General features: G+C 50.9%; 1 protein-coding gene across 1 annotated transcript in view; it reads left to right on the forward strand.

The window, feature by feature from the left end:
* KAZALD1 (Kazal type serine peptidase inhibitor domain 1) overlaps positions 1 to 27,276 on the forward strand; it is a 91,714-nt gene that overhangs the window by 14,270 nt on the left and 50,168 nt on the right. Inside the window, exon 2 of the mRNA XM_073555792.1 lies at positions 4,640 to 5,249. Within this exon, the coding sequence (XP_073411893.1) occupies positions 4,748 to 5,249 (502 nt within the window). The 5' untranslated portion in view covers positions 4,640 to 4,747. The remainder of the gene's footprint in view (positions 1 to 4,639; positions 5,250 to 27,276) is intronic.

Below are 27,276 nucleotides of genomic sequence, written 5' to 3' on the forward strand. Positions count from 1 at the left end.
ATCCATCGGAATGGAAATCCAATGCATGCTCAGTAGAGCTGGGACTAGCCCAGCCCCTGAAACAAAAGGTCATCAGGGACCACATGCTGTGGCAGTGACAGCAGCTTGTGTCCCCTGATGGTGCTTTGTTTGACTATCCCAGTATGCACTGGGATTCTCAAAGCATCAGCAAAAAGGATGTATTAAAAAAAAAACAAAAAAAACAAAGAAGTTTGATAGTGTATTTAGGGAATGGAATCAACTTTTTAATGAAAGTGTATTAGAAAACTGTTTAGATTACAGCATTAACGATGTAGACAGTGTAGAATGAAAATATTTTTTTTTTGTTTCAGGCCACCCCATTAAACACGTGTTTCAGTTGAAGTGAAAAGTGGCATGAACTCACCACAAAAGTATATGTCCAATAGAGTACAATCTAGCATTACAATGTCTTTAGTATCATTTTTTCTTTATTATGAATCAAAAAAAAATCTAAAACAAATGCCACAACAACAAAATGTAGAATGACTACATGGAGATAAGGGAAAGATGTATAAAATATTCAGAATTGAGAGTCAACCACTGAGGACACTCAATTCTGAATATTTTTTTACATGGAGATAACACACTCCAAGTTAATAAGTTTCCAATCTAAGTGTTTTTCGGTTCCTAGGCCCCAATTCATTAAGACTGGCTTTTAATAAGTCAGTCTTAAGGGCCCGTTACACATTGCGATATCGCTAGCAATATCGCTGTAACATTACGGATTTTGTGACGTAGCAGCGATATTGCTAGCGATATTGCTACATGTGATACTTACCTCCGACCGGCTCCTCCGCTGCTCAACGCTGATCGCGCGAGAACGTCCTGGACCATTTCTCGTCGGGCGCTTCCTGCTGGGCTTCCTGTGGCGACGCGTGGACGCGGGAGGACGTCAGGATCGCCGCGTCTGACAGGTAAGTAGCGACCTCCGACCCCTGCGATGTCGCTGGTGAGATCTGCCTGTGTGGCAGCTCACTAGCGACCACTTAGCGATGCATCGCTAAGTGTAACGGTACCCTTAGGCTAGTTTCACACTAGCGTTTTTTGCACTGCGCCTCATGCTCATACCAAACGCATGCAAAAAATGCATCATGCATTTTGCATGCATTTGCTGTTTTTTTGCGCATGCGATTTAACCAGTTTGTCACCATGTTAACTGGAAAAACGCATGCGACTTTAAACGCATGCGTGCGCATGTCCTAGCGCATGCGTGCGTTCCCATAGACTGTAATGCTGTTTTCTGCGCATTGCGTGCGCTAACGTGCGCATGCATTTTTTGAGACAGGTCGGACGGACCAAAAATGCAACAGGTTGCGTCCGGCGCGCCTAGGCGCACACTGCAAAGAAACGTATGCGCACGAAAACGCATATGAACGCGTGCATGCTCTAGACCATGCGCACCCATGTTAAATATAGGGGAGCAATGCGCATGCGCACAATAGCACACAAGGCGCAGCGCTAAAAAACGCAAGTGTGAAACCAGCCTTAATGAACTGTATGCCGAAATAAGATGCGCCAAGTTCATTAAATTGCGGAAGGAAAAACTGGGAAAGAAAAAGTGCAATAGGGTCTTAACTGATGACAATGGGGTGTCAGGAAAAGGAAAGATACACTCACCTTGCTAGGTTGCTGAATGGCAACACATTCATTAAGTCATATCTTATTAGTGGTGTGCTCCTCTGTGCGGCTTTCCATAAATGTTGCTATGAAACATCACCACTTTTGAAGAATCTGACAAGCAGTCATAGCCTCGCCCCTTCCCTCCGCTCCTCCCCAGCTCCTTCCCAGCTTTGCCCATTTTGTCGGAGCTTCCTGAAACAGGCTGAAAATGTGTTGCATCAAATTTTGTGACTTTTAATAATAATAATAATAATAATAATAATAATAAATTTTATTTCTATAGCGCAGCACTTTACATTTCAGAGGGGATTTGTACAGACAATAGACATTACAGCATAACAATAATCACATAGATTATAATAAATACCAAGAGGAATGAGGGCCCTGCTCACAAGCTTACAGTCTACGAGGAAAGAGGTAGACACAAAAGGTGGGTGGTAACAGTTGCCCTGATTGTATGGACCAGCCAAAATGTTAAGTGTGTAACAGTACAGACACAGAGGGCTAATAGATGCATAAAGCATGTGGGAACATGATGCGGGGAATCTGGTTATGGTAAAACTTTTGGCTGTGCCACACAGGGATAGATTAGGTTAATGTGTTGAGGCGGTAGGCCAGTCTGAATAATTGCGTTTTCATAGCATGCTTAAAATTGTGGGGATTGGGGACTAATCGTATTGACCTGGGAAGTGCATTCCAAAGAATTGGCACAGCACGTGTAAAGTCTTGGAGACGGGAGTGGGAGGTTCTGATTATTGAGGATGCTAACCTCAGGTCATCAGCAGAACAGAGGGCGCGGGTAGGGTGGTATACTGAAACAAGGGAGGAGATGTAGGGTGGTGCTGAGCCATGGAGGACTTTTTGGGTGAGGGTAGTTAGTTTATACTGAATTCTGGAGTGGATGGGTAGCCAGTGTAATGACTGGAACAAGGTAGAGGCATCGGTGTAACGATTGGTGAGGAATATGATCCTGGCTGCAGCATTCAAGACAGATTGGAGAGGGGAGAGTTTGGTAAGAGGGAGACCGATTAGAAGAGAGTTACAATAGTCGAGACGAGAATTAATAAGAAAAACAGTAAGCGTTTTTGCAGAGTCAAAGGTAAGAAAAGGTCGAATTCTAGAGATGTTTTTGAGGTGCAGATGACAAGAGCAAGCCAGTGATCGAATGTGGGGGGCGAAGGAAAGCTCGGAGTCAAGTATGACCCCAAGACAGCGGGCATGTTGCTGGGGAGTAATAGTGGAACCACACACAGAAATGGCAATGTCGGGTATAGGTACATATGTAGAGGGAGGAAACACAAGGAGTTCAGTCTTTGACAGGTTCAGTTTCAGATATAGTGAGGACATGATGTTAGACACAGCGTTTAGACAATCACCGGTGTTTTCTAGAAAGGCTGGCGTGATGTCAGGAGAAGAAGCATATAATTAGGTGTCATCAGCATAGAGATGGTACTGGAAACCAAATCTACTGATTGTTTGACCAATAGGGGCAGTGTACAAGGAGAAGAGGAGGGGGCCTAGAACCGATCCTTGAGGAACCCCAACAGTAAGGGGTAGGTGAGAGGAGGAGGAGCCAGCAAAAGATACAGTAAAGGAGCGGTCAGAGAGATAGGAGGAGAACCAGGAGATAACGGTGTCCTTGAGGCCAATGGAACGGAGCATAGTGAGGAGGAGCTGATGATCCACAGTGTCGAATGCTGCAGAGAGATCCAAGAGAATTAGCATGGAGTAATGACCATTTGATTTAGCTGTTAGTTGATCATTAGAGACTTTAGTGAGGGCAGTTTCAGTAGAGTGTAAAGAGCGGAAACTGGATTGGAGAGGGTCGAGAAGAGTTATCAAAGAGATAGCGGATAAGACGGGAGTGGACCAGGCGTTCCAGGAGTTTAGAGATGAAGGGAAGATTAGAGACAGGTCTATAGTTAGCGGCACAGTTTTGGTCGAGGGATGGTTTTTTAAGTAGTGGATGTATGATGGCATGCTTAAATGAGGAGGGAAAGATACCAGAAGAGAGAGAGGTTAAATATTTTAGTTAGGTGAGGGGTGACAGCAGGGGAAAGGGATTTGAGGACATGTGACGGAAATGGGTCACTGGTGCAAGTGGTTGGGCGAGAAGATGCAAGGAGCCTGCTTACTTTTCAAAGTGTTTGATGTCATAAACACTTTCATGAATTGGGGACCTAAGCTAGCCATGCATATTAGATGCCTGTCGGTCAAATAATTCTTCAGCTGATCGTTGGGCTGACAGCCATCTCAGCCATCTCTTCCATACACAATAGTGCTTGTTCTTCTGAGCTCTCCGGTTTTCTTTATGAGAAAGCTGCCAACTGACACACTGGCCGGTGGCTTTTCTTCAGGAGAAAGATGCAGTTAGCAGTCCAAAATCGGATATGTCTGATCTACATCTTTCTTGAGGATCAGTCAGCTGGCTCCACCATACACATTACAATTGGCCGAACCTGTCAGTATCGGTGGGTTTGGCTGACATTAGCTTAATGTGTACCACCAAGCTTTAATGTTTTACATGGACATAATTGTTGCAAAATTCACTAAAATTTTAATGCAAATTGAGTTATTCTAAAGTCAATAGATGGTATCTACACCTGATGTGAAGATGTACAGAGTTTTGCCAAAATTTGTTGCTATTCAGTCTCTGGTATTAACAAATCTGTAATTTTAGAACATACAACCTTTAGGAAAATCATACCCACTTTTTAAACCTTTGCACAATTTTGGTGCATGTATTCATTTGTAGAAATTTTGATACAACTTATGCCAAAAACTGGTGCAGAGAAATAAATAACTCCCTAACCATAGTCTGTACTCTATGGTGTTAGTTGTCTGGCTACTGTTTGACCACATATATTTTTCAGACTCCTGTTTTGACGTCTCTTGTTGTCTGGTTAACCGAGCAGCTGCGTAGCTGATTTTAGATGAAATGTTATATAAACACAATGCTTGTAACAGGAAATCAAAGAAACATTTCTCTTCTTTTCAGATGCCCTCAACCACAAGTCAAAATTATTGATAACAGCGATGCAAAACTTCAAGTAATGAACCAGCAAGTGATGGAAATCAGCTGTGCAGTCCAGGACAACTCTTAAAAATGTATAGATGTGCCACGTTGACCTGTCCAGAACTCTTTCTCTTGTTGTTATACCTCAGTTGTCTCCAATTATTTCCAGCCTTGGCATTACCCAGTGCCCCTAATTATCTACAACGAGGCTGGCAGAGATTACTAGAAGAAGGAGACAACTGCATTGACTGCAGGCCAGAAGACTGTCCTACACCGAGAGGATGCCTTGCCGGTGTTGTACGGGACACTTGCGATTGCTGCTTAGAATGTGCCAATCTGGAAGGGCAAATATGTGATTTGGACAACACTAACCACTTCTATGGAAAATGTGGCGATAACCTGGAATGCCAGTTGGATATGGGGGACCTAAGACACGGAGAGGTGCCAGAACCTCAGTGTGTCTGCTTATCTAACACAGCTGTGTGTGGATCTGATGGCAAGACCTATCCTCAGCTGTGCAAATTTAAAGAGATGGCCAACGCTCAGCCAGGGAGAAATCTCACAATCATCCATGAGGGGCCATGTGAATCAGGTACAGTAAACTTTGTCAAGACAACAGTTTGTATGCTTTAGGCCATGTGCACACATTGAGAACTTTGTGAGTTTTTTTACCCCAGTCTTTGTAAAAGCCAAAACCAAGAGTGGAACGGTCAGAAGTAAAGCTTAATAGAAACATTTGCACCATTTCTGCATTTATCACCCACTCCTGGTTTTGGCTTACAAATACTGGGGTAAAAAACTCACCAAATACTGAATGTGTGCATGCGGCCTTAGTGTTTCAGTCGACAAACAGCAAAAGGAAATTCAATTGTTGTCTCAATTACAAGCATCGTGCTTTCAGTTTGCTCAGAAATACCGAGCCTGGTGATTACTGGACTGTAAAAGTCAATTAATCTAAAAGTAATCACCGACATTCTGACCGGATTGAAAGGAAGGATGACATGAATAACTAGATGTGTATTTCCTGAAGGAAGTACGGATAGTGCTTTGAAATGGTGCCTGGGCTGCCCCTTTAAGAGAGACTTGCCTGCTGCCCCTGCAAGACTTTCAACTCAGGATCTGTTTTAACTGTGGGTGCCTCTCAGGGGCCACTTTGGCCTGTGGGGCCCCTCAGGGTCTGATATGAAAGGTGGGGCCCCTCAGGATCCGATTCGGTGGCCTGGGCTCCTCAGGGCTTGAATTGGTGGACGGGATCCCTCAGGGTCCGATTTTGTGGCCGGGGCCCCTCAGGGTTCGATTTTGTGGGTGGGACCCCTTAGGGTCCGATTTGGTGAGCGGGGCCCTTCGGGGGTCCAATTTGGTGGGCGGGGCCACTCTGGGTCTGATTTGGCGGGCGGGGCCCCTTGGGGTCTGATTTGGTGGGCGGGGCCCTTCGGGGTCTGATTTGGTGGACGGGACCACTCTGGGTCTGATTTGGTGGATGGGACCACTCTGGGTCCAATTTGGTGGGCGGGGCCCCTCAGAGTCCGATTTGGTGGGCGGGGCTACTATGGGTCCGATTTGGTGGACGGGGCCACTCTGGGTCTGATTTGGTGGGCGGGGCCCCTCAGGGTCCGATTTGGTGGACGGGGCCACTCTGGGTCCGATTTGGTGTGCGGGGCCCTCAGGGTCTAATTTGGTGGGCGGGGCCCTTCAGGGTCCGACTTGGTGGATGGGGCTCCTCTGGATCCGATTTGGTGGGCGGGGCCACTCTGAGTCCGATTTGGTGGGCGGGGCCACTCTGGGTCCGATTTTGTGGGTGAGGCCCCTTAGGGTCCGATTTGGTGTGCGGGGCCAATATGGGTCTGATTTGGTGGGCAGGGCCCCTCAGTGTCCGATTTGGTGGGCGGGGCCCCTCAGGGGTCGATTTGGTGGGCGGGGCCCCTCAGGGGACGATTTGGTGGGAGGGGCCACTCTGAGTCTGATTTGGTGGGTGGGGCCCCTCAGGGTCCGATTTGGTGGGTGGTGCCACTCTCTGTCCGATTTGGTGGGCGGGGCCACTCTGGGTCCGATTTGGAGGCCAGGGTGGCTCAGCCTCTGATTTGGAGGCCAGGGTCGATCAGCCTCCGATTTGGAGGCCGGGGTGGCTCAGCCTCCGATTTGGAGCCTGTGGTCACTCAGCTTTCGATTTGGTGCGCTGGCCCTTTAAGACTCATTTCGGTGCACCTGCCCTTTAAGAATCACTTTGGCTCGCCGGCCATTTAAGAATCACTTTGGCGTGTCGGCCCTTTAAGAGCTAGTTTTGCCCACTGGGCTTCTAAATCCACTTTGGCGCACATTCTCTCTCAGGGGCATGCTTCAGGTGATGAAGCTAGATTTGCATTTGTGCTGTGGGTTTCGCTTTAAGAGCTGAAATTATCTGGCAGAAACTGTGTCCTGGGGAGGTCATGTGAAGTTCGTAGGCGTTGGCATAGTAACTGGGTGTGCCTGCGCATATCAATGAGCTTAACTGCCATTTCAATCGCCTCAGGGCATGTTTTCTCTGTGGCAACATTTTCCTATTGAAATGCATTGAGACAGTGCATTCCAATAACTGGAAAAAAAATTTTCAAACACAAATTGCGGAAAAACTACAAATCTGATCGACACGAAAATTACTTAGCACACCTCTCATGGACGCTGGCTTCGAAACGACACCTCAACGGAGTCTGTGCGTGTAGCGGTTCGGGCCGCATTAATTGCGGAAATCAACTGAATAATAATAAGAAGAACTAGATATGTATTTCCTGAAGGAAGTACAGATAGTGGTTTGAAATGCTGCCCAGGCTGCCCCTTTAAGAGAGACTTGCCTGCTGCACCTGCTAGACTTTCAACTCAGGATCCGTTTTAACTGTGGGTGCCTCTCAGGGGCCACTTTGGCCTCAGGGTCCGATTTTGTGGGTGGGGCCCTCAGGGCCCGATTTTGTGGGTGGGGCACCTCAGGGTCAGATTTGGTGGGTGGGGCCCCTCAGGGTCCGATTTGGTGGCCGGGTCCCCTCAGGGGCTGATTTGGGCCCCTAAGGGTCCGATTTTGTGGCCGGAGCCTCTCAGGGTCCGATTTTGTGGTTGGGCCCCCTCAGGATCTGATTTTGTGGCCGGGGTCCCTCAGGGTCCGATTTTGTGGCCGGGGCCCCTGAGGGTCCAATTTTGTGGGTGGGACCCCTCAGGGTCCGATTTTGTGGGTGGGGCCCCTCAGGATCCGATTTTGTGGTTGGGGTCCCTCAGGATTCAATTTTGTAGGTGGGGTCCCTCAGGGTCCGATTTTGTGGCCGGGGCCCCTCAGGGTCCGATTTTGTGGCCGGGGCCTGTCAGGGTCCGATTTTGTGATTGGGGCCCCTCAGGGTCCGATTTTGTGGGTAGGGCCCCTCAGGGTCCGATTTTGTGAGTGGGGCCACTCAGGGTCCGATGTTGTGGCCGGATCCCCTCAGGGTCCAATTTTGTGGGTGGGGCCCCTCAGGGTCCAATTTTGTGGCTGGGGCCCCTCAGGGTCTAATTTGGTGGGCGGGGCCCCTCAGGGTCTGATTTTGTGGGTTGGGCCCCTCAGGGTCTGATTTTGTGGCCGGGGCCCCTCAGGGTCCGATTTTGTGTCCGGGACCCCTCAGTGTCCGATTTTGTGGCCGGTGCCTCTCAGGGTCCGATTTTGTGGTTGGGGCCCCTCAGGGTCCGATTTTGCGGCCGGAGCCTCTCAGGGTCCGATTTTGTGGTTGGGCCCCCTCAGGATCTGATTTTGTGGCCGGGGTCCCTCAGGGTCCGATTTTGTGGTCGGGGCCCCTGAGGGTCCAATTTTGTGGGTGGGGCCCCTCAGGGTCCGATTTTGTGGGTGGGGCCCCTCAGGATCCGATTTTGTGGTTGGGGCCCCTCAGGATTCAATTTTGTAGGTGGGGTCCCTCAGGGTCCGATTTTGTGGCCAGGGCCCCTCAGGGTCCGATTTTGTGGCCGGGGCCTGTCAGGGTCCGATTTTGTGATTGGGGCGCCTCAGGGTCCGATTTTGTAGGTAGGGCCCCTCAGGGTCCGATTTTGTGAGTGGGGCCACTCAGGGTCCGATGTTGTGGCCGGATCCCCTCAGGGTCCAATTTTGTGGGTGGGGCCCCTCAGGGTCCAATTTTGTGGCTGGGGCCCCTCTGGGTCCAATTTTGTGGGTGGGGCCCCTTAGGGTCCGATTTTGTGGGTGGGGCCCCTCAGGGTACAATTTGGTGGGCGGGGCCACTCTGGGTCCGATTTGGTGGGCGGGGCCACTCTGGGTCCGATTTGGTGAGCTGGGCCCCTCAGGGTCTGATTTGGTGGGCGGGATCTATCAGAGTCCGATTTGGTGGGCGGGGTCCCTCAGGGTCCAATTTGGTGGGCAGGGCCCCTCAGGGTCAGATTTTGTGGGTTGGGCCCCTCAGGGTCTGATTTTGTGGCCGGGGCCTCTCAGGGTCCGATTTTGTGTCCGGGGCCCCTCAGGGTCCGATTTTGTGGCCGGTGCCTCTCAGGGTCTGATTTTGTGGTTGGGGCCCCTCAGGGTCCGATTTTGCGGCCGGAGCCTCTCAGGGTCCGATTTTGTGGTTGGGCCCCCTCAGGATCTGATTTTGTGGCCGGGGTCCCTCAGGGTCCGATTTTGTGGCCGGGGCCCCTGAGGGTCCAATTTTGTGGGTGGGACCCCTCAGGGTCCGATTTTGTGGGTGGTTGGGGTCCCTCAGGATTCAATTTTGTAGGTGGGGTCCCTCAGGGTCCGATTTTGTGGCCGGGGCCCCTCAGGGTCCGATTTTGTGGCCGGGGCCTGTCAGGGTCCGATTTTGTGATTGGGGCCCCTCAGGGTCCGATTTTGTGGGTAGGGCCCCTCAGGGTCCGATTTTGTGAGTGGGGCCCCTCAGGGTCTAATTTGGTGGGCGGGGCCCCTCAGGGTCTGATTTTGTGGGTTGGGCCCCTCAGGGTCCGATTTTGTGTCCGGGACCCCTCAGTGTCCGATTTTGTGGCCGGTGCCTCTCAGGGTCCGATTTTGTGGTTGGGGCCCCTCAGGGTCCGATTTTGCGGCCAGAGCCTCTCAGGGTCCGATTTTGTGGTTGGGCCCCCTCAGGATCTGATTTTGTGGCCGGGGTCCCTCAGTGTCCGATTTTGTGTCCGGGGCCCCTGAGGGTCCAATTTTGTGGGTGGGGCCCCTCAGGGTCCGATTTTGTGGGTGGGGCCCCTCAGGATCCGATTTTGTGGTTGGGGCCCCTCAGGATTCAATTTTGTAGGTGGGGTCCCTCAGGGTCCGATTTTGTGGCCGGGGCCTGTCAGGGTCCGATTTTGTGATTGGGGCCCCTCAGGGTCCGATTTTGTAGGTAGGGCCCCTCAGGGTCCGATTTTGTGAGTGGGGCCACTCAGGGTCCGATGTTGTGGCCGGATCCCCTCAGGGTCCAATTTTGTGGGTGGGGCCCCTCAGGGTCCAATTTTGTGGCTGGGGCCCCTCTGGGTCCAATATTGTGGGTGGGGCCCCTTAGGGTCCGATTTTGTGGGTGGGGCCCCTCAGGGTACAATTTGGTGGGCGGGGCCACTCTGGGTCCGATTTGGTGGGCGGGGCCACTCTGGGTCCGATTTGGTGAGCTGGGCCCCTCAGGGTCTGATTTGGTGGGCGGGATCTATCAGAGTCCGATTTGGTGGGCGGGGCCCCTCAGGGTCCAATTTGGTGGGCGGGGACCCTCGGGGTCCGATTTGGTGAGCGGGGCCCCTCAGGGTCTGATTTGGTGGGTGGGATCTATCAGAGTCCGATTTGGTGGGCGGGGCCCCTCAGGGTCCAATTTGGTGGGCGGGGACCCTCGGGGTCCGATTTGGTGGGCGGGATCCCTCGGGGTCCGATTTGGTGGGCGGGGCCCCTCGGGGTCCGATTTGGTGGGCGGGGACCCTCGGGGTCCGATTTGGTGGGTGGGGCCCCTCGGGGTCCGATTTGGTGAGCGGGGCCACTCTAGGTCTGATTTGGTAGGCGGGCCACTCTGGGTCCGATTTGGTGGGTGGGGCCCCTCAGAGTTCAATTTGGTCAGCAGGGCCCCTCAGGGTCCGATTTTGTAGTTGGGGCCTTTCAGAATCCGATTTAGTGGGCGGGGCCCCTCAGGGTCCGATTTTGTGGCCGGGTCCCCTCAGGGTCTGGATTTGTGGGTGGGGCCCCTCAGGGTCTGATTTTGTGGGTGGGGCCCCTCAGGGTCCGATTTTGTGTCCGGGGCCCCTCAGGGTCCGATTTTGTGGCCGGTGCCTCTCAGGGTCCGATTTTGTGGTTGGGGCCCCTCAGGGTCCGATTTTGCGGCCGGAGCCTCTCAGGGTCCGATTTTGTGGTTGGGCCCCCTCAGGATCTGATTTTGTGGCCGGGGTCCCTCAGGGTCCAATTTTGTGGCCGGGGCCCCTGAGGGTCCAATTTTGTGGGTGGGACCCCTCAGGGTCCGATTTTGTGGGTGGTTGGGGTCCCTCAGGATTCAATTTTGTAGGTGGGGTCCCTCAGGGTCCGATTTTGTGGCCGGGGCCCCTCAGGGTCCGATTTTGTGGCCGGGGCCTGTCAGGGTCCGATTTTGTGATTGGGGCCCCTCAGGGTCCGATTTTGTGGGTAGGGCCCCTCAGGGTCCGATTTTGTGAGTGGGGCCACTCAGGGTCCGATGTTGTGGCCGGATCCCCTCAGGGTCCAATTTTGTGGGTGGGGCCCCTCAGGGTCCAATTTTGTGGCTGGGGCCCCTCAGGTTCTAATTTGGTGGGCGGGGCCCCTCAGGGTCTGATTTTGTGGGTTGGGCCCCTCAGGGTCTGATTTTGTGGCCGGGGCCCCTCAGGGTCCGATTTTGTGTCCGGGACCCCTCAGTGTCCGATTTTGTGGCCGGTGCCTCTCAGGGTCCGATTTTGTGGTTGGGGCCCCTCAGGGTCCGATTTTGCGGCCAGAGCCTCTCAGGGTCCGATTTTGTGGTTGGGCCCCCTCAGGATCTGATTTTGTGGCCGGGGTCCCTCAGTGTCCGATTTTGTGGCCGGGGCCCCTGAGGGTCCAATTTTGTGGGTGGGGCCCCTCAGGGTCCGATTTTGTGGGTGGGGCCCCTCAGGATCCGATTTTGTGGTTGGGGCCCCTCAGGATTCAATTTTGTAGGTGGGGTCCCTCAGGGTCCGATTTTGTGGCCGGGGCCTGTCAGGGTCCGATTTTGTGATTGGGGCCCCTCAGGGTCCGATTTTGTAGGTAGGGCCCCTCAGGGTCCGATTTTGTGAGTGGGGCCACTCAGGGTCCGATGTTGTGGCCGGATCCCCTCAGGGTCCAATTTTGTGGGTGGGGCTCCTCAGGGTCCAATTTTGTGGCTGGGCCCCTCTGGGTCCAATATTGTGGGTGGGGCCCCTTAGGGTCCGATTTTGTGGGTGGGGCCCCTCAGGGTACAATTTGGTGGGCGGGGCCACTCTGGGTCCGATTTGGTGGGCGGGGCCACTCTGGGTCCGATTTGGTGAGCTGGGCCCCTCAGGGTCTGATTTGGTGGGCGGGATCTATCAGAGTCCGATTTGGTGGGCGGGGCCCCTCAGGGTCCAATTTGGTGGGCGGGGACCCTCGGGGTCCGATTTGGTGAGCGGGGCCCCTCAGGGTCTGATTTGGTGGGTGGGATCTATCAGAGTCCGATTTGGTGGGCGGGGCCCCTCAGGGTCCAATTTGGTGGGCGGGGACCCTCGGGGTCCGATTTGGTGGGCGGGATCCCTCGGGGTCCGATTTGGTGGGCGGGGCCCCTCGGGGTCCGATTTGGTGGGCGGGGACCCTCGGGGTCCGATTTGGTGGGTGGGGCCCCTCGGGGTCCGATTTGGTGAGCGGGGCCACTCTAGGTCTGATTTGGTAGGCGGGCCACTCTGGGTCCGATTTGGTGGGTGGGGCCCCTCAGAGTTCAATTTGGTCAGCAGGGCCCCTCAGGGTCCGATTTTGTGGTTGGGGCCTTTCAGAATCCGATTTAGTGGGCGGGGCCCCTCAGGGTCCGATTTTGTGGCCGGGTCCCCTCAGGGTCTGGATTTGTGGGTGGGGCCCCTCAGGGTCTGATTTTGTGGGTGGGGCCCCTCAGAGTCCGATTTTGTGGCTGGGGCCCCTCAGGGTCTGATTTTGTGGCTGGGGCCCCTCAGGGTCCGATTTTGAGGGTGGGGCCCCTCAGGGTCTAATTTGGTGGGTGGGGCCCCTCAGGGTCTGATTTTGTGGGTTGGGCCCCTCAGGGTCTGATTTTGTGGCCGGGGCCCCTCAGGGTCCGATTTTGTGTCCGGGGCCCCTCAGGGTCCGATTTTGTGGCCGGTGCCTCTCAGGGTCCGATTTTGTGGTTGGGGCCCCTCAGGGTCCGATTTTGCGGTCGGAGCCTCTCAGGGTCCGATTTTGTGGTTGGGCCCCCTCAGGATCTGATTTTGTGGCCGGGGTCCCTCAGGGTCCGATTTTGTGGCCGGGGCCCCTGAGGGTCCAATTTTGTGGGTGGGGCCCCTCAGGGTCCGATTTTGTGGGTGGGGCCCCTCAGGATCCGATTTTGTGGTTGGGGCCCCTCAGGGTTCAATTTTGTAGGTGGGGTCCCTCAGGGTCCGATTTTGAGGCCGGGGCCCCTCAGGGTCCGATTTTGTGGCCGGGGCCCGTCAGGGTCCGATTTTGTGGTTGGGGCCCCTCAGGGTCCAATTTTGTGGGTAGGGCCCCTCAGGGTCCGATTCTGTGAGTGGGGCCACTCAGGGTCCGATGTTGTGGCCGGATCCCCTCAGGGTCCAATTTTGTGGGTGGGGCCCCTCAGGGTCCAATTTTGTGGCCGGGGCCCCTCAGGGTCCAATTTTGTGGGTGGGGCCCCTTAGGGTCCGATTTTGTGGGTGGGGCCCCTCAGGGTACAATTTGGTGGGCGGGGCCACTCTGGGTCCGATTTTGTGGGCGGGGCCACTCTGGGTCCGATTTGGTGAGCTGGGCCCCTCAGGGTCTGATTTGGTGGGCGGGATCTATCAGAGTCCGATTTGATGGGCGGGGCCCATCAGGGTCCAATTTGGTTGGTGGGGACCCTCGGGGTCCGATTTGGTGGGCGGGATCCCCCGGGGGGTCCGATTTGGTGGGCGGGGCCCCTCGGGGTCCAATTTGGTGGGCGGGGCCCCTCGGGGTCCGATTTGGTGGGTGGGGCCCCTCGGGGTCCAATTTGGTGGGTGGGGCCCCTCGGGGTCCGATTTGGTGAGCCGGGCCACTCTAGGTCTGATTTGGTGGGCGGGCCACTCTGGGTCCGATTTGGTGGGCGGGGCCCCTCAGAGTTCAATTTGGTCAGCGGGGACCCTCAGGGTCCGATTTTGTGGGTGGGGCCCCTCAGGGTCCGATTTTGTGGTTGGGGCCTTTCAGAATCCGATTTAGTGGGCGGGGCCCCTCAGGGTCCAATTTGGTGGGCGGGGCCCCTCAGGGTCCCATTTGGTGGGCGGGGCCACTCTGGGTCTGATTTGGTGGGCGGGGCCACTTTGGGTCCGATTTGGTGGATGGGGCCCTTCAGGTTCTAATTTGGTGGGCGGGGACACTGAGTCTGATTTTGTGGGTTGGGCCCCTCAGGGTCCGATTTTGTGGCCGGGGCCCCTCAGGGTCCGATTTTGTGTCCGCGGCCCCTCAGGGTCCGATTTTGTAGCCGGTGCCTCTCAGGGTCCGATTTTGTGGTTGGGGCCCCTCAGGGTCCGATTTTTGGGGCGGGAGCCCCTCAGGGTCCGATTTTGCGGGTGGAGCCCCACAGGGTCCGATTTTGCGGGTGGGGCCCCTCAGGGTCCGATTTTGCGGGTGGGGCCCCTCAGGGTCCAATTTTGCGGGTGGGGCCCCTTAGGGTCCGATTTTGCGGGTGGGGCCCCTCAGGGTCCGATTTTGTGGCCGGGGCCCCTTAGGGTCCGATTTTACGGGAGGGGCCCTTAGGGTCCGATTTTGTGGCCGGGGCCCCTCAGGGTTCGATTTTGTGGCCGGGGCCCCTCAGGGTCCGATTTTGTGGCCGGGGCCCCTCAGGGACCGATTTTGAGGGTGGGGCCCCTCAGAGTCTAATTTGGTGGGCGGGGCCCCTCGGGGTCCAATTTTGTGGGTGGGGCCCATCAGGGTCCGATTTTGTGGGTGGGGCCCCTCAGGGTCCGATTTTGTGGCTGGTGCCACTCAGGGTCTGATTTTGTGGCTGGGGTCCCTCAGGGTGTGATTTTGTGGGTGGGGCCCCTCAGGGTCTGATTATGTGGTTGGGGCCCCTCAGGGTCCGATTTTGTGGCCGGGGTCTCTCAGGGTCCGATTTTGTGGCTGGGGCCCCTCAGGGTCTGGACTTGTGGTTGGGGCCCATCAGGGTCCGATTTTGTGGCTGGGGCCCCTCATGGTCTGATTTTGTGGCTGTGGCCCCTCAGGGTCTGATTTTGAGGGTGGGGCCCCTCAGGGACCGATTTTGAGGGTGGGGCCCCTCAGAGTCTAATTTGGTGGGTGGGGCCCCTCAGGATCCGATTTTGTGGTTGGGGCCCCTCAGGGTTCAATTTTGTAGGTGGGGTCCCTCAGGGTCCGATTTTGAGGCCGGGGCCCCTCAGGGTCCGATTTTGTGGCCGGGGCCCGTCAGGGTCCGATTTTGTGGTTGGGGCCCCTCAGGGTCCAATTTTGTGGGTAGGGCCCCTCAGGGTCCGATTCTGTGAGTGGGGCCACTCAGGGTCCGATGTTGTGGCCGGATCCCCTCAGGGTCCAATTTTGTGGGTGGGGCCCCTCAGGGTCCAATTTTGTGGCCGGGGCCCCTCAGGGTCCAATTTTGTGGGTGGGGCCCCTTAGGGTCCGATTTTGTGGGTGGGGCCCCTCAGGGTACAATTTGGTGGGCGGGGCCACTCTGGGTCCGATTTTGTGGGCGGGGCCACTCTGGGTCCGATTTGGTGAGCTGGGCCCCTCAGGGTCTGATTTGGTGGGCGGGATCTATCAGAGTCCGATTTGATGGGCGGGGCCCATCAGGGTCCAATTTGGTTGGTGGGGACCCTCGGGGTCCGATTTGGTGGGCGGGATCCCCCGGGGGGTCCGATTTGGTGGGCGGGGCCCCTCGGGGTCCAATTTGGTGGGCGGGGCCCCTCGGGGTCCGATTTGGTGGGTGGGGCCCCTCGGGGTCCGATTTGGTGGGTGGGGCCCCTCGGGGTCCGATTTGGTGAGCCGGGCCACTCTAGGTCTGATTTGGTGGGCGGGCCACTCTGGGTCCGATTTGGTGGGCGGGGCCCCTCAGAGTTCAATTTGGTCAGCGGGGACCCTCAGGGTCCGATTTTGTGGGTGGGGCCCCTCAGGGTCCGATTTTGTGGTTGGGGCCTTTCAGAATCCGATTTAGTGGGCGGGGCCCCTCAGGGTCCGATTTGGTGGGCGGGGCCCCTCAGGGTCCAATTTGGTGGGCGGGGCCCCTCAGGGTCCCATTTGGTGGGCGGGGCCACTCTGGGTCTGATTTGGTGGGCGGGGCCACTTTGGGTCCGATTTGGTGGATGGGGCCCTTCAGGTTCTAATTTGGTGGGCGGGGACACTGAGTCTGATTTTGTGGGTTGGGCCCCTCAGGGTCCGATTTTGTGGCCGGGGCCCCTCAGGGTCCGATTTTGTGTCCGCGGCCCCTCAGGGTCCGATTTTGTAGCCGGTGCCTCTCAGGGTCCGATTTTGTGGTTGGGGCCCCTCAGGGTCCGATTTTTGGGGCGGGAGCCCCTCAGGGTCCGATTTTGCGGGTGGAGCCCCACAGGGTCCGATTTTGCGGGTGGGGCCCCTCAGGGTCAGATTTTGCGGGTGGGGCCCCTCAGGGTCCAATTTTGCGGGTGGGGCCCCTTAGGGTCCGATTTTGCGGGTGGGGCCCCTCAGGGTCCGATTTTGTGGCCGGGGCCCCTTAGGGTCCGATTTTACGGGAGGGGCCCTTAGGGTCCGATTTTGTGGCCGGGGCCCCTCAGGGTTCGATTTTGTGGCCGGGGCCCCTCAGGGTCCGATTTTGTGGCCGGGGCCCCTCAGGGACCGATTTTGAGGGTGGGGCCCCTCAGAGTCTAATTTGGTGGGCGGGGCCCCTCGGGGTCCAATTTTGTGGGTGGGGCCCATCAGGGTCCGATTTTGTGGGTGGGGCCCCTCAGGGTCCGATTTTGTGGCTGGTGCCACTCAGGGTCTGATTTTGTGGCTGGGGTCCCTCAGGGTGTGATTTTGTGGGTGGGGCCCCTCAGGGTCTGATTATGTGGTTGGGGCCCCTCAGGGTCCGATTTTGTGGCCGGGGTCTCTCAGGGTCCGATTTTGTGGCTGGGGCCCCTCAGGGTCTGGACTTGTGGTTGGGGCCCATCAGGGTCCGATTTTGTGGCTGGGGCCCCTCATGGTCTGATTTTGTGGCTGTGGCCCCTCAGGGTCTGATTTTGAGGGTGGGGCCCCTCAGGGTCTAATTTGGTGGGCGGGGCCCCATCAGGGTCCGATTTTGTGGGCGGGGCCCCTCAGAGTCCGATTTTGTGGCTGGGGCCCCTCAGGGTCTGGTTTTGTGGCTGGGGCCCCTCAGAGTCCGATTTTGTGGCTGGGGCCCCTCAGGGTCTGGTTTTGTGGCTGGGGCCCTTCAGGGTCCGATTTGGTGGGCGGGGTCACTCTGGGTCCGATTTGGTGGGCGGGGCTTCTCGGGGTCTGATTTGGTGGGCGGGGCTCCTCATGGTCCGATTTGGTGGACGGGGGCCCTTCAGGGTCCGATTTGGTGGGCGGGGCCACTCAGAGTCTGATTTGGTGGGCGGGGCCCCTCAGGATCCGATTTGGTGGGCTGTGCTACTCTGGGTGTGATTTTTTGAGCGGGGCCACACTGGGTCCGATTTGGAGGCCAGGGTGGCTCAGCCTCCGATTTGGAGGCCGGGGTGGTTCAGCCTACGATTTGGAGGCCGGGGTGGCTCAGCCTCCGATTTGGAGGCCGGGGTCACTCAGCTTTCGATTTGGCGCGCCGGCCCTTTAAGACTCATTTCGGTGCGCTGGCCCTTTAAGAATCACTGTGGCACATCGGCCCTTTAAGAGCCAGAGTAGCTCACTGGGCTTCTAAATCCACTTTGTCGCACATTCTATCTCAGGGGCATGTGTTATGTGATGAAGCTAGATTTGCATTTGTGCTGTGTGTTTCACTTTAAGAGCTGATATTATGTGGCAGAAGCTCTGTCCTTGGGATGTCATGTGGTGTTCGTAGGCGTTGGCATAGTAACTGGGTCTGCCTGCGCATATCAATGAGCTCAACTGTCATTTCAATCGCCTCAGGGCACGTTTTGCCATTTCCTATTGAAAAGCATTGGAGACAGTGCATTCCAATGACGGGAAAAAAAAATTTCAAACGCAAATTGCGCAAAAACTACAAATCCGATCGACACGAAAAATACTTAGCACACCTCTCGTGGACGCTGGCTTCGAAACAACACCTTAACGGCGTCTGTGCGTGTAGCGGTTCGGGCTGTATTAATTGCGGAAATCAACTTAATAATAATAATAATAAGAAGAAGAATAAGTTAGCAGCGTTCGGATTACAATATAGTGGTTTTTTCAAACCACTATAATAATTTACATTGCACATAAATAAATGAAACACCAAGTAAAATAGAAACATGTAGACTAATGATATCACTCTTATGATCTAATGATATCACCGTAGTGATGTCACTCTAATGATGTCACTAATGTTATTCTATGGAATCGTGTCTGTCGGAGGAAAAAAATCTCAGCATCTGTAAATGGGGTTGCACTCAGCAATGTGAGTCAATGAGTCCGTGAAAAAAATGGATCACGCTTGGACGACATCTGATTGTTGTGCGATTTCCATGGACTGACAGAATGGAGAAGATGGAGAATTTTTTTTCACTCTCTGATCGGATGAGAGAATATAAAGTCGTGTGACCTTAGCCTAAGTAGGGGTAATCATGGCCTAACCCTGAAAAACCCCTTTAACAAGTAAACAACTATATCTGCACCATGAGAATACAGTAACATTGAAAGTGATGATCTCTAGGACACCTGGGCCATGAGGCACAATACCTGAAGCCGGTGTCCCTGGTGCCACTGGTGTAATTGTTCTCTGATGAGAAAGTATATAGCTCCTAGTGGTTTTCAAGCACTGTAGGTAATAAGAAACCACATACTTGATGTACATTTGTCTTATGAGTCAACCATTTTCACGAAGCATTTTATTCCCTAAAAGAAAACATCTCCATTAATTTATTACCAGCCAATTGCAGCTATCAGTCATCAGGCGAGCACATAATTAGTAACAGATTAGGCTTCACAAAACAACACTTTGTTCCTTCCCTCTTGCGAGATCATAGAAATAACTCAGAATGTGGGATTAACAAAAGCAGTAGCCAGCGGCCGTCAATCAACCCCCCCTAAAACACCTCATACTTTTAAGTAAGTGTAAAAGATACACAAACCATAGAGCACATACTTCATTTAATGGGGGAAATGAGGTTATTTGCTTTCATCATAAAAGTCTTGTGTCTGCAAAGCATAAAAAGTCCAAAAATCCTTGTAATCACTCACAGATGTAGAATTCCGTATTCTCGCCGATTCTACTCAGTTGAATTTGCACTTTCACTAAATTAAGCAGAAGCAGAATTTGGCTATTATCCGGATTGTGATCTGGGGTTCGCAGTCCATAAATCACTCAGGGGAGAAGTACAGTACAAATAATCCTCTTAAAGTTGTGGTTCCACTTCTTAATATAATATATTCATTGTACAGATCATAAAAAAATGAACAAATGTGTGCCATTTACTTCTTGTTAAAAGGTAAAATTGAAGAATAATTACATTTACATACATGTAAGATGAGTCCTAGTGGACTGGAAAGCTTAGTCCCGTACAATTATTTTTAATTATATAACTATTAATCATTCATTATGTGTGTTCTGTTAAAATGATCAATTAAAGTTCATGAACCTTTGTGCCGTTTATTTTCATCTTTTTCTGCCCCTCTCTGAGGTGACTGGGCAGTCCTCTTCTTATTCTACTAAAACTACATTTCCCAGCAGCATTCTGCTTCTCAGTTCTGCAGGCCCCCTCTCTCTACTCTTCTATGAGCTCCAGGTTAGCATCATCTGGGTCGCCCTCCCAGGGCCGTGGGGTACTCGGTACCGGGCCCGATGAACTTCAATGGGAGATGTCACGGCAGCTGAGACCCAGCCCGTGGCCTCGGGCACCCATTATAAAAGGGGGGGAATGTTCAGTGTGCTTATGATGATTAGAGTTTATGAATGAATGAGTCGTGACGCCACCTGTGGTGTTCGGCAATGAAGATGTTGAGCCGACGCTGCAGACAGATCCTCTGGGACAGATGGTGTGGTGCAGCAATGATGTTATAGCCCTCCACAGGCAGGGCTGTAGTCCCAGGGCAGAGGAGGTGAAGTGACACTTAGATGATGTAGTGTCGGGCGCAGGGGATGTAGCAGTGCTGGGCAGGTTGACGCAGGAATAAGTAGAGGACACCGGGGCATGTATTTCCAAAGCTTTACTCACAGTCTGTTGAGGCACCAGAGCCCGCATCCGTGCCATGTCCTCCGGGTCAGGAGCTCAGCCAACTTCCAGGCAAGATGAAGTACTCCTTTCCAACACTCCGCCAACATATGTGCCTTTTCTGAACGTCTCCCTCTTAGCGCCTTTAGTGAAGTACTCATAGTACTGAGTTACACTGGAGTTCCTCCTGTCAGATGTTCCTATAAACTCTACTTGTACGGCAGACAGCTGTAGCCTGCTTCGGGGACTCTTTACTACCTAGTCCCTGCTCACACACGTCGCTATTGTGCCCCCAAGTCTGGTGTGGGAATAAAGTGGTGACAACTTCTATTCCTCCAGTGTCTGCTGCAGGACCATTAGTATCCATACAACCTCGGGGACCAGACCCCGGCCTTGCGCTTAGAACTTGGGAAGGGTTCTCCTCTAACCCTAATCCTTGGTTCTATTCTTCTCCTCATCTTCCGTACTAATCTTTCCTTCTTATGGAGAGTCAGGCTTTCTATCAATGTCCCTCTCCTGTGGCAGTGGACCCAGATCACTGAGGTCAGCTGCAGCACTTCCTTCATCCATCCCACTCAGGGGATCTCCTTTCACAGACTGACCTCTTCAGACTCCTGTGACAAACTGATTAATTCCTACACTCTTCTCGCTCTTTTGATGCAAAACTAAACTCCACCCACCTCCCAACACTCTTCGTGTTCCAAGCAGGGAGCCACGAAAGGGTGCTTTGCTACACTACTATGTTGTGTGGGATGCAGGTGTTGGAGCGTGGTCAGAGGTCTCCACCTTACCTGAATGGTGGGGTACCACACCTCAGGAGGAGGTGCAGTACCTCTGTGGCGACTGAACCCTCAGGGGCGCCACATCATCTAGCTTAGGCTGCTTTCACATATCAGTTTTTTGGCATCAGTCACAATCCGTCAGATCAACGGATCTGTCGCAGATTGTGAAAAACTGATGCGACGGATCCGTTTTTTGTAGGATCCGCTAATCGGATCTGTCAAAAAACGGATCCGTCGCATCCTTTTCTTCATCCATTTCACCCATTTTTTGATGGATCCATTTTTAAAAATGCCCACAGACAGATAGATAGACAGATCTACAGATATGGGATAGATAGAATACATGTACAGTATATCTATAGATATATATGGATATATGGATATATCTATGGATATCTATGGATATATCCATATATATATCTATAGATATATCCATGGATATACAGTGCCTTGCAAAAGTATTCGGCCCCCTGGAACTTTTCAATCTTTTTCCACATATCATGCTTCAAACATAAAGATACCAAATATAAATTTTTGGTGAAGAATCAACAACAATTGGGACACAATTGTGAAGTTGAATTAAATTTATTGGTTATTTTAAATTTTTGTTGAAATTCAAAAACTGAAAAGTGGGGCGTGCAATATTATTTGACCCCTTTAACTTAATACTTTGCTGCGCCACCTTTTGCTGCGATTACAGCTGCAAGTCGCTTGGGGTTTGTCTCTATCAGTTTTGTACATTGAGAGACTGAAATTCTTGCCCATTCTTCCTTGGCAAACAGCTCGAGCTCAGTGCGGTTGGATGGAGATCATTTGTGAACAGCAGTTTTCAGCTCTTTCCACAGATTCTCGATTGGATTCAGGTTTGGACTTTGACTTGGCCATTCTAACACCTGGATACGTTTATTTGTGAACCATTCCATTGTAGATTTTGATTTTTGTTTGGGATCATTGTCTTGTTGGAAGACAAATCTCCGTCCCAGTCTCAGGTCTTTTGCAGACTCCAACAGGTTTTCTTCAAGAATGGTCCTGTATTTGGCTCCATCCATCTTCCCATCAATTTTAAACATCTTCCCTGTCCCTGCTGAAGAAAAGCAGCCCCACACCATGATGCTGCCACCACCATGTTTGACAGTGGGGATGGTGTATTCAGGGTGATGAGCTGTGTTGCCTTTACGCCAAACATATCGTTTGGCATTGTTGCCAAAAATTTCGATTTTGGTTTCATCTGACCAGAGCACCTTCTTCCACATGTTTGATGTGTCTCCCAGGTGGCTTCTTGCAAACTTTAAACAACACTTTTTATGGATATCTTTGAGAAATGGCTTTCTTCTTGCCACTCTTCCATAAAGGCCAGATTTGTGCAGTGTACGACTGATTGTTGTCCTATGGACAGGCTGTCCCACCTCAGCTGTAGATCTCTGCAGTTCATCCAGAGTGATCATGGACCTCCTGGCTGCATCTCTGATCAGTCTTCTCCTTGTTTGAGATGAAAGTTTAGAGGGACGGCCGGGTCTTGGTAGATTTGCGGTGGTATGATACTCTTCCATTTCAATATGATCGCTTGCACAGTGCTCCTTGGGATGTTTAAAGTTTTGGAAATCATTTTGTATCCAAATCCGGGTTTAAACTTCTCCACAACAGTATCACGGACCTGACTGTTGTGTTCCTTGGTCTTCATGATACTCTCTGTGCTTCAAACAGAACCCTGAGACTATCACAGAGCAGGTGCATTTATACGGAGACTTAATTACACACAAGTGGATTATATTTATCATCATTAGTCATTTAGGACAACATTGGATCATTCAGAGATCCACAATGAACTTCTGGAGTGAGTTTGCTGCACTGAAAATAAAGGGGCCGAATAATAGTGCACGCCCCACTTTTCAGTTTTTGAATTTCCAAAAAATTTAAAATAACCAATAAATTTCGTTCAACTTCACAATTGTGCCCCACTTGTTGTTGATTCTTCACCAAAAATTTACATTTGGTATATTTATGTTCGAAGTATATGTGGGAAAAGGTTGAAAAGTTCCAGGGGGCTGAATACTTTCACAAGGCACTGTATCTATAGATACTGTATATCCATAGATATATCCGTAGATATATCCATGCATATATCCATAGATATATCCATAGAAATATCTATAGATATAGTATATCCATAGATATATCAAAAGATATTGCAATTTTCTGCACCAGAGGGGGAAAGCCGACAGCCGGGGCCAATATTTGTAGCCTGAAAAGGGGGTAACACCCATGGCCCCTTCCCAGGCTATGAATATCAGGCCACAGCTGTCTGCATAGCCTTTATTGGCTATTAAAATAGGGGGACCCCCCCAAAAAAATTACATGGGGTCCCCCTATATTTTATAGCCAGAAAAGCTATGCAGACAGCTGCAGGCTAATATTCATAGCCTAGGAAGGGGCCATGGATATTGGTCCCCTCCTGGGTACAAATACCAGCCCGCAGCTGCCCCAGAAATGGCGCATCTCTAAGATGCGCCAATTCTGGCACTTAGCCCCTCTGTTCCCACTAGCTTGTAGCGGTGGCATATGGGGTAATAAGGGGTTTATGTCACCTTGCTATTGTAAGGTGACATTAAGCCTGGTTAATAATGGAGAGGTGACAATAAGACGCCTATCCATTATTAATCTTATATTGATAAAGGGTTAAAAAACACACACATAAGAATAAAGTATTTTAATGAAATAAAACACGACACATTTTTTTCAAAATTTTTATTTTACGCCTATCCAGTCGAAGCCATTGATCACCTGCAAAAAATAAATAAAAAAACAAACCAACAATATACTCCCTGTCCGATGTAATCCCATTAATAACGATTGTCCCATGATGATTTCCCCTATAGAGCTGTCACATCAGCAAATACCCCTCCAGCAGTGTGTCATTGGAGATAAGCCTCTCGCTTTATGGTGCTACAATGTGAGAAAATTCTCACGCTGTAGTGCCACAAAGTGACAGGTGAACTCAGGTGACCTGTCGGCAACGGAGTGATACAACTCGGAGGATTATCTCCGTCATTGTATCACCGGAGCCCCTGGAGAGCGGTCACATCAGCTGATATGCAGGGCTGTGCAGCTGTAACAGAAGCCATTTAACAGATTATTGTTGTAAAAACACTCAGATTAATTTATATGGCAAGCATAAACAGTGCAGCCTTTCTATGGATTTACACACTGTCTATCAGCTGGCTTTTAGCACAGTTCTGTTGTGTTGTACTCTGGTTTGTTGTGCCTCTATCATGGATATTTGGCACATCATCAAGCTCATTTAAAGAGTAACCATAATTTTAATTTTTACTCTTTAAATCAATAGTGCACATGAAAATAAGCAAATTTGCAATATATCTTATAAGGGAAATCTGCTTCTTTCTCTGTCAAAATTGATCAGTCATTTTCAAAATTCTCAATTGTGAGGTAAAATCTGTATTCAGTGAAGACTTTCCCAATACTGAGAGAGGAGATGGTCGCGGCTACTGATACAATACTATGTAAACGGGAGGAGCTAGAGGCAGAGCTCCGCCCTCCTCACCCTCCCAGCTAGAATCTCATCAGTAGCCGCTGCCATCTCCTCTCTCAGTAATGGGAAAGTCTTCACTGAATATAGATTTTGCCTCACAATTGAGAATTTTGATAATTACTTATCAATTCTGGCAGAGAAAGAAGTAGATTTTCCTTATAAAGATATATTGCACAGTTGCTTATTTTCATAATAGCAGGAGTTGCAGTCGCACCCGGGCCTTGGTGCTCAGGGAGCCAGAATGGTCCATTAGGAACATGTGAGAAGACCAATGCTATTAAAATATCATTTCATACATTTTTTTTTGCAATTGGATCTGTCTTCAGATACATTTATTTGATGGATAACAACAGTTATCAATCCATTTTTCATTGGTCCCTTTAGCACATTGCATACTCTTACTAGTTGTAATATCAATGCTTGTCGTTGGTACATATAAAGTACTGTATGATGTGACCATATTTAATACATTGGAGCACTGGGACTTCGTCTATACTTTCTCACTCCCTCACCTAAGATTTTTAATTTTGTCCATTTGTTTGTTGATTTTAGCTTTTTTTCAAAATATTGTTTTTGTAAAATTGTGTTACTACATCTTTTCGGTCCTGGGGTATTTGTTTAGTTATATGTTGTGGCATACATTGGCTGACTTTGTTTGCAGTGGTTTATATGTAGAATTCCATTCTTAGATTGATCAAATGATTATGAAACTTCTCTCACCTTCTTGAGCTTCTCCTACTAAACGTACTGCACACCTTGTCGCGGTGACTTTTACGCTTTTCGATCAAGATAGTGTTAACCAAGTACCCTATGTTATTCACATGTATTATTACTATATACTTACTATAGGGTATGGGATTATTTTATTGTGGGTTTTTTTTGGCTTCTACTAACTAGTTGGGTTGATTGTAGGAGGATCTGTCAGTCAAACGTATTGATAGTCTGGCTCTTGCAGTCAGCTCTCCTATTCAGTAGGTGGGAAGGATCACTGACGAGTAGTGTTGAGCATTCCGATACCGCAAGTATCGGGTATCGGCCGATACTTGCTGTATCGGAATTCCGATACCGACTTCCGATATTTTTTCAATATGGGAAGTCGGCATCGGAATCGGAAGTTCAAAGTTGATTGACAGCCGAAATGACGTCATCATGATGCGCGGTGTGTGCGCATCATGATGCGCCGTCATTTCGGGCCTTCCGGGGGTCTCTGCCGGCCTGCCGGGGGGCTGTGCCGGCCTGCCGGGGGGCTGTGTGGACTGCCTGGGGTCTGTACCGGCCTGCCGGTGGTCTGTGCACCCTGTGGGGGTCTGTACCGGCCTGCCGGGGGGCTGTGCTGATGTCCGGGGGTCTGTGCAAGCATCGTCCGATGGGACTACAAGTCCCATCGGGCGATGCCTGCTACCATGACAGTGATTGACACATTAGCCAATGATGGGACAGTAGTAGTCCCATCATCCGGCTAATGTGTTAAATGTAAAAAAAAAAAAAAAAAAATACTACATACATACTACATACATACTACATGCATGCTACATACATACTACATGCTACATACATACCACATATATACTACATGCATGCTACATACATACTACATGCTACATACATACTACATATATACTACATGCATGCTACATACATACTACATGCTACATACATACTACATATATACTACATGCATGCTACATACATACTGCATGCTACATACATACTACATGCTACATACATACCACATATATACTACATACATACTACATGCATGCTACATACATACTACATGCTACATACATACTACATATATACTACATGCATGCTACATACATACTACATGCTACATACATACTACATATATACTACATGCATGCTACATACATACTGCATGCTACATACATACTACATGCTACATACATACCACATATATACTACATACACACTACATGCATGCTACATACATACTACATGCTACATACATACTACATATATACTACATGCATGCTACATACATACTGCATGCTACATACATACTACATACATACTACATGCATGCTACATACATACTACATGCTACATACATACCACATATATACTACATACATACTACATGCATGCTACATACATACTACATGCTACATACATACCACATATATACTACATACATACTACATGCATGCTACATACAATACATACATAGACATACAGTACATATAACATAGAGTAACATACTTACCAATACTTGTCACATTGTTCCCCGAAGCCATTGTCTTTTACGGAATAAATATTAACATAACAAACCACAAAAATACTCACCCACGATCCGAAGCAGTCCACGAGTGTGTCCCACGACGATCTTGGGTAGAGAACTGCAGCATCAGCTGATGCTGCCGTTCTCTACGGGCTGCAGGAATCCAATGACGGAAGGTAGGTATCCTTCCGCACTGTATTCCTCCGCCACTTAAAAAAAAGTCCCTAGTCTCACTTTATGCCATTGCTGCGTGGGAAATTCCCACACAGCAATGGCATAAAGTGAGACTAGGGACTTTTTTTTCTTTAAGTGGCGGAGGAATACTGTGCGGAAGGATACCTACCTTCCGTCATTGGATTCCTGCAGCCCGTAGAGAACGGCAGCATCAGCTGATGCTGCAGTTCTCTACCCAAGATCGTTGTGGGACACACTCGTGGACTGCTTCGGATCGTGGGTGAGTATTTTTGTGGTTTGTTATGTTAATATTTATTCCGTAAAAGACAATGGCTTCGGGGAACAATGTGACAAGTATTGGTAAGTATGTTACTCTATGTTATATGTACTGTATGTCTATGTATGTATTGTATGAATGTATTGTATGTAGCATGTATGTAGTATGTATGTAGTATATACACTCACT

Source organism: Dendrobates tinctorius, unplaced genomic scaffold (genome assembly GCF_039654945.1).
Source record: "Dendrobates tinctorius isolate UK_male_01 unplaced genomic scaffold, ASM3965494v1 ptg000230l, whole genome shotgun sequence".
Lineage (NCBI taxonomy): Eukaryota > Metazoa > Chordata > Amphibia > Anura > Dendrobatidae > Dendrobates > Dendrobates tinctorius.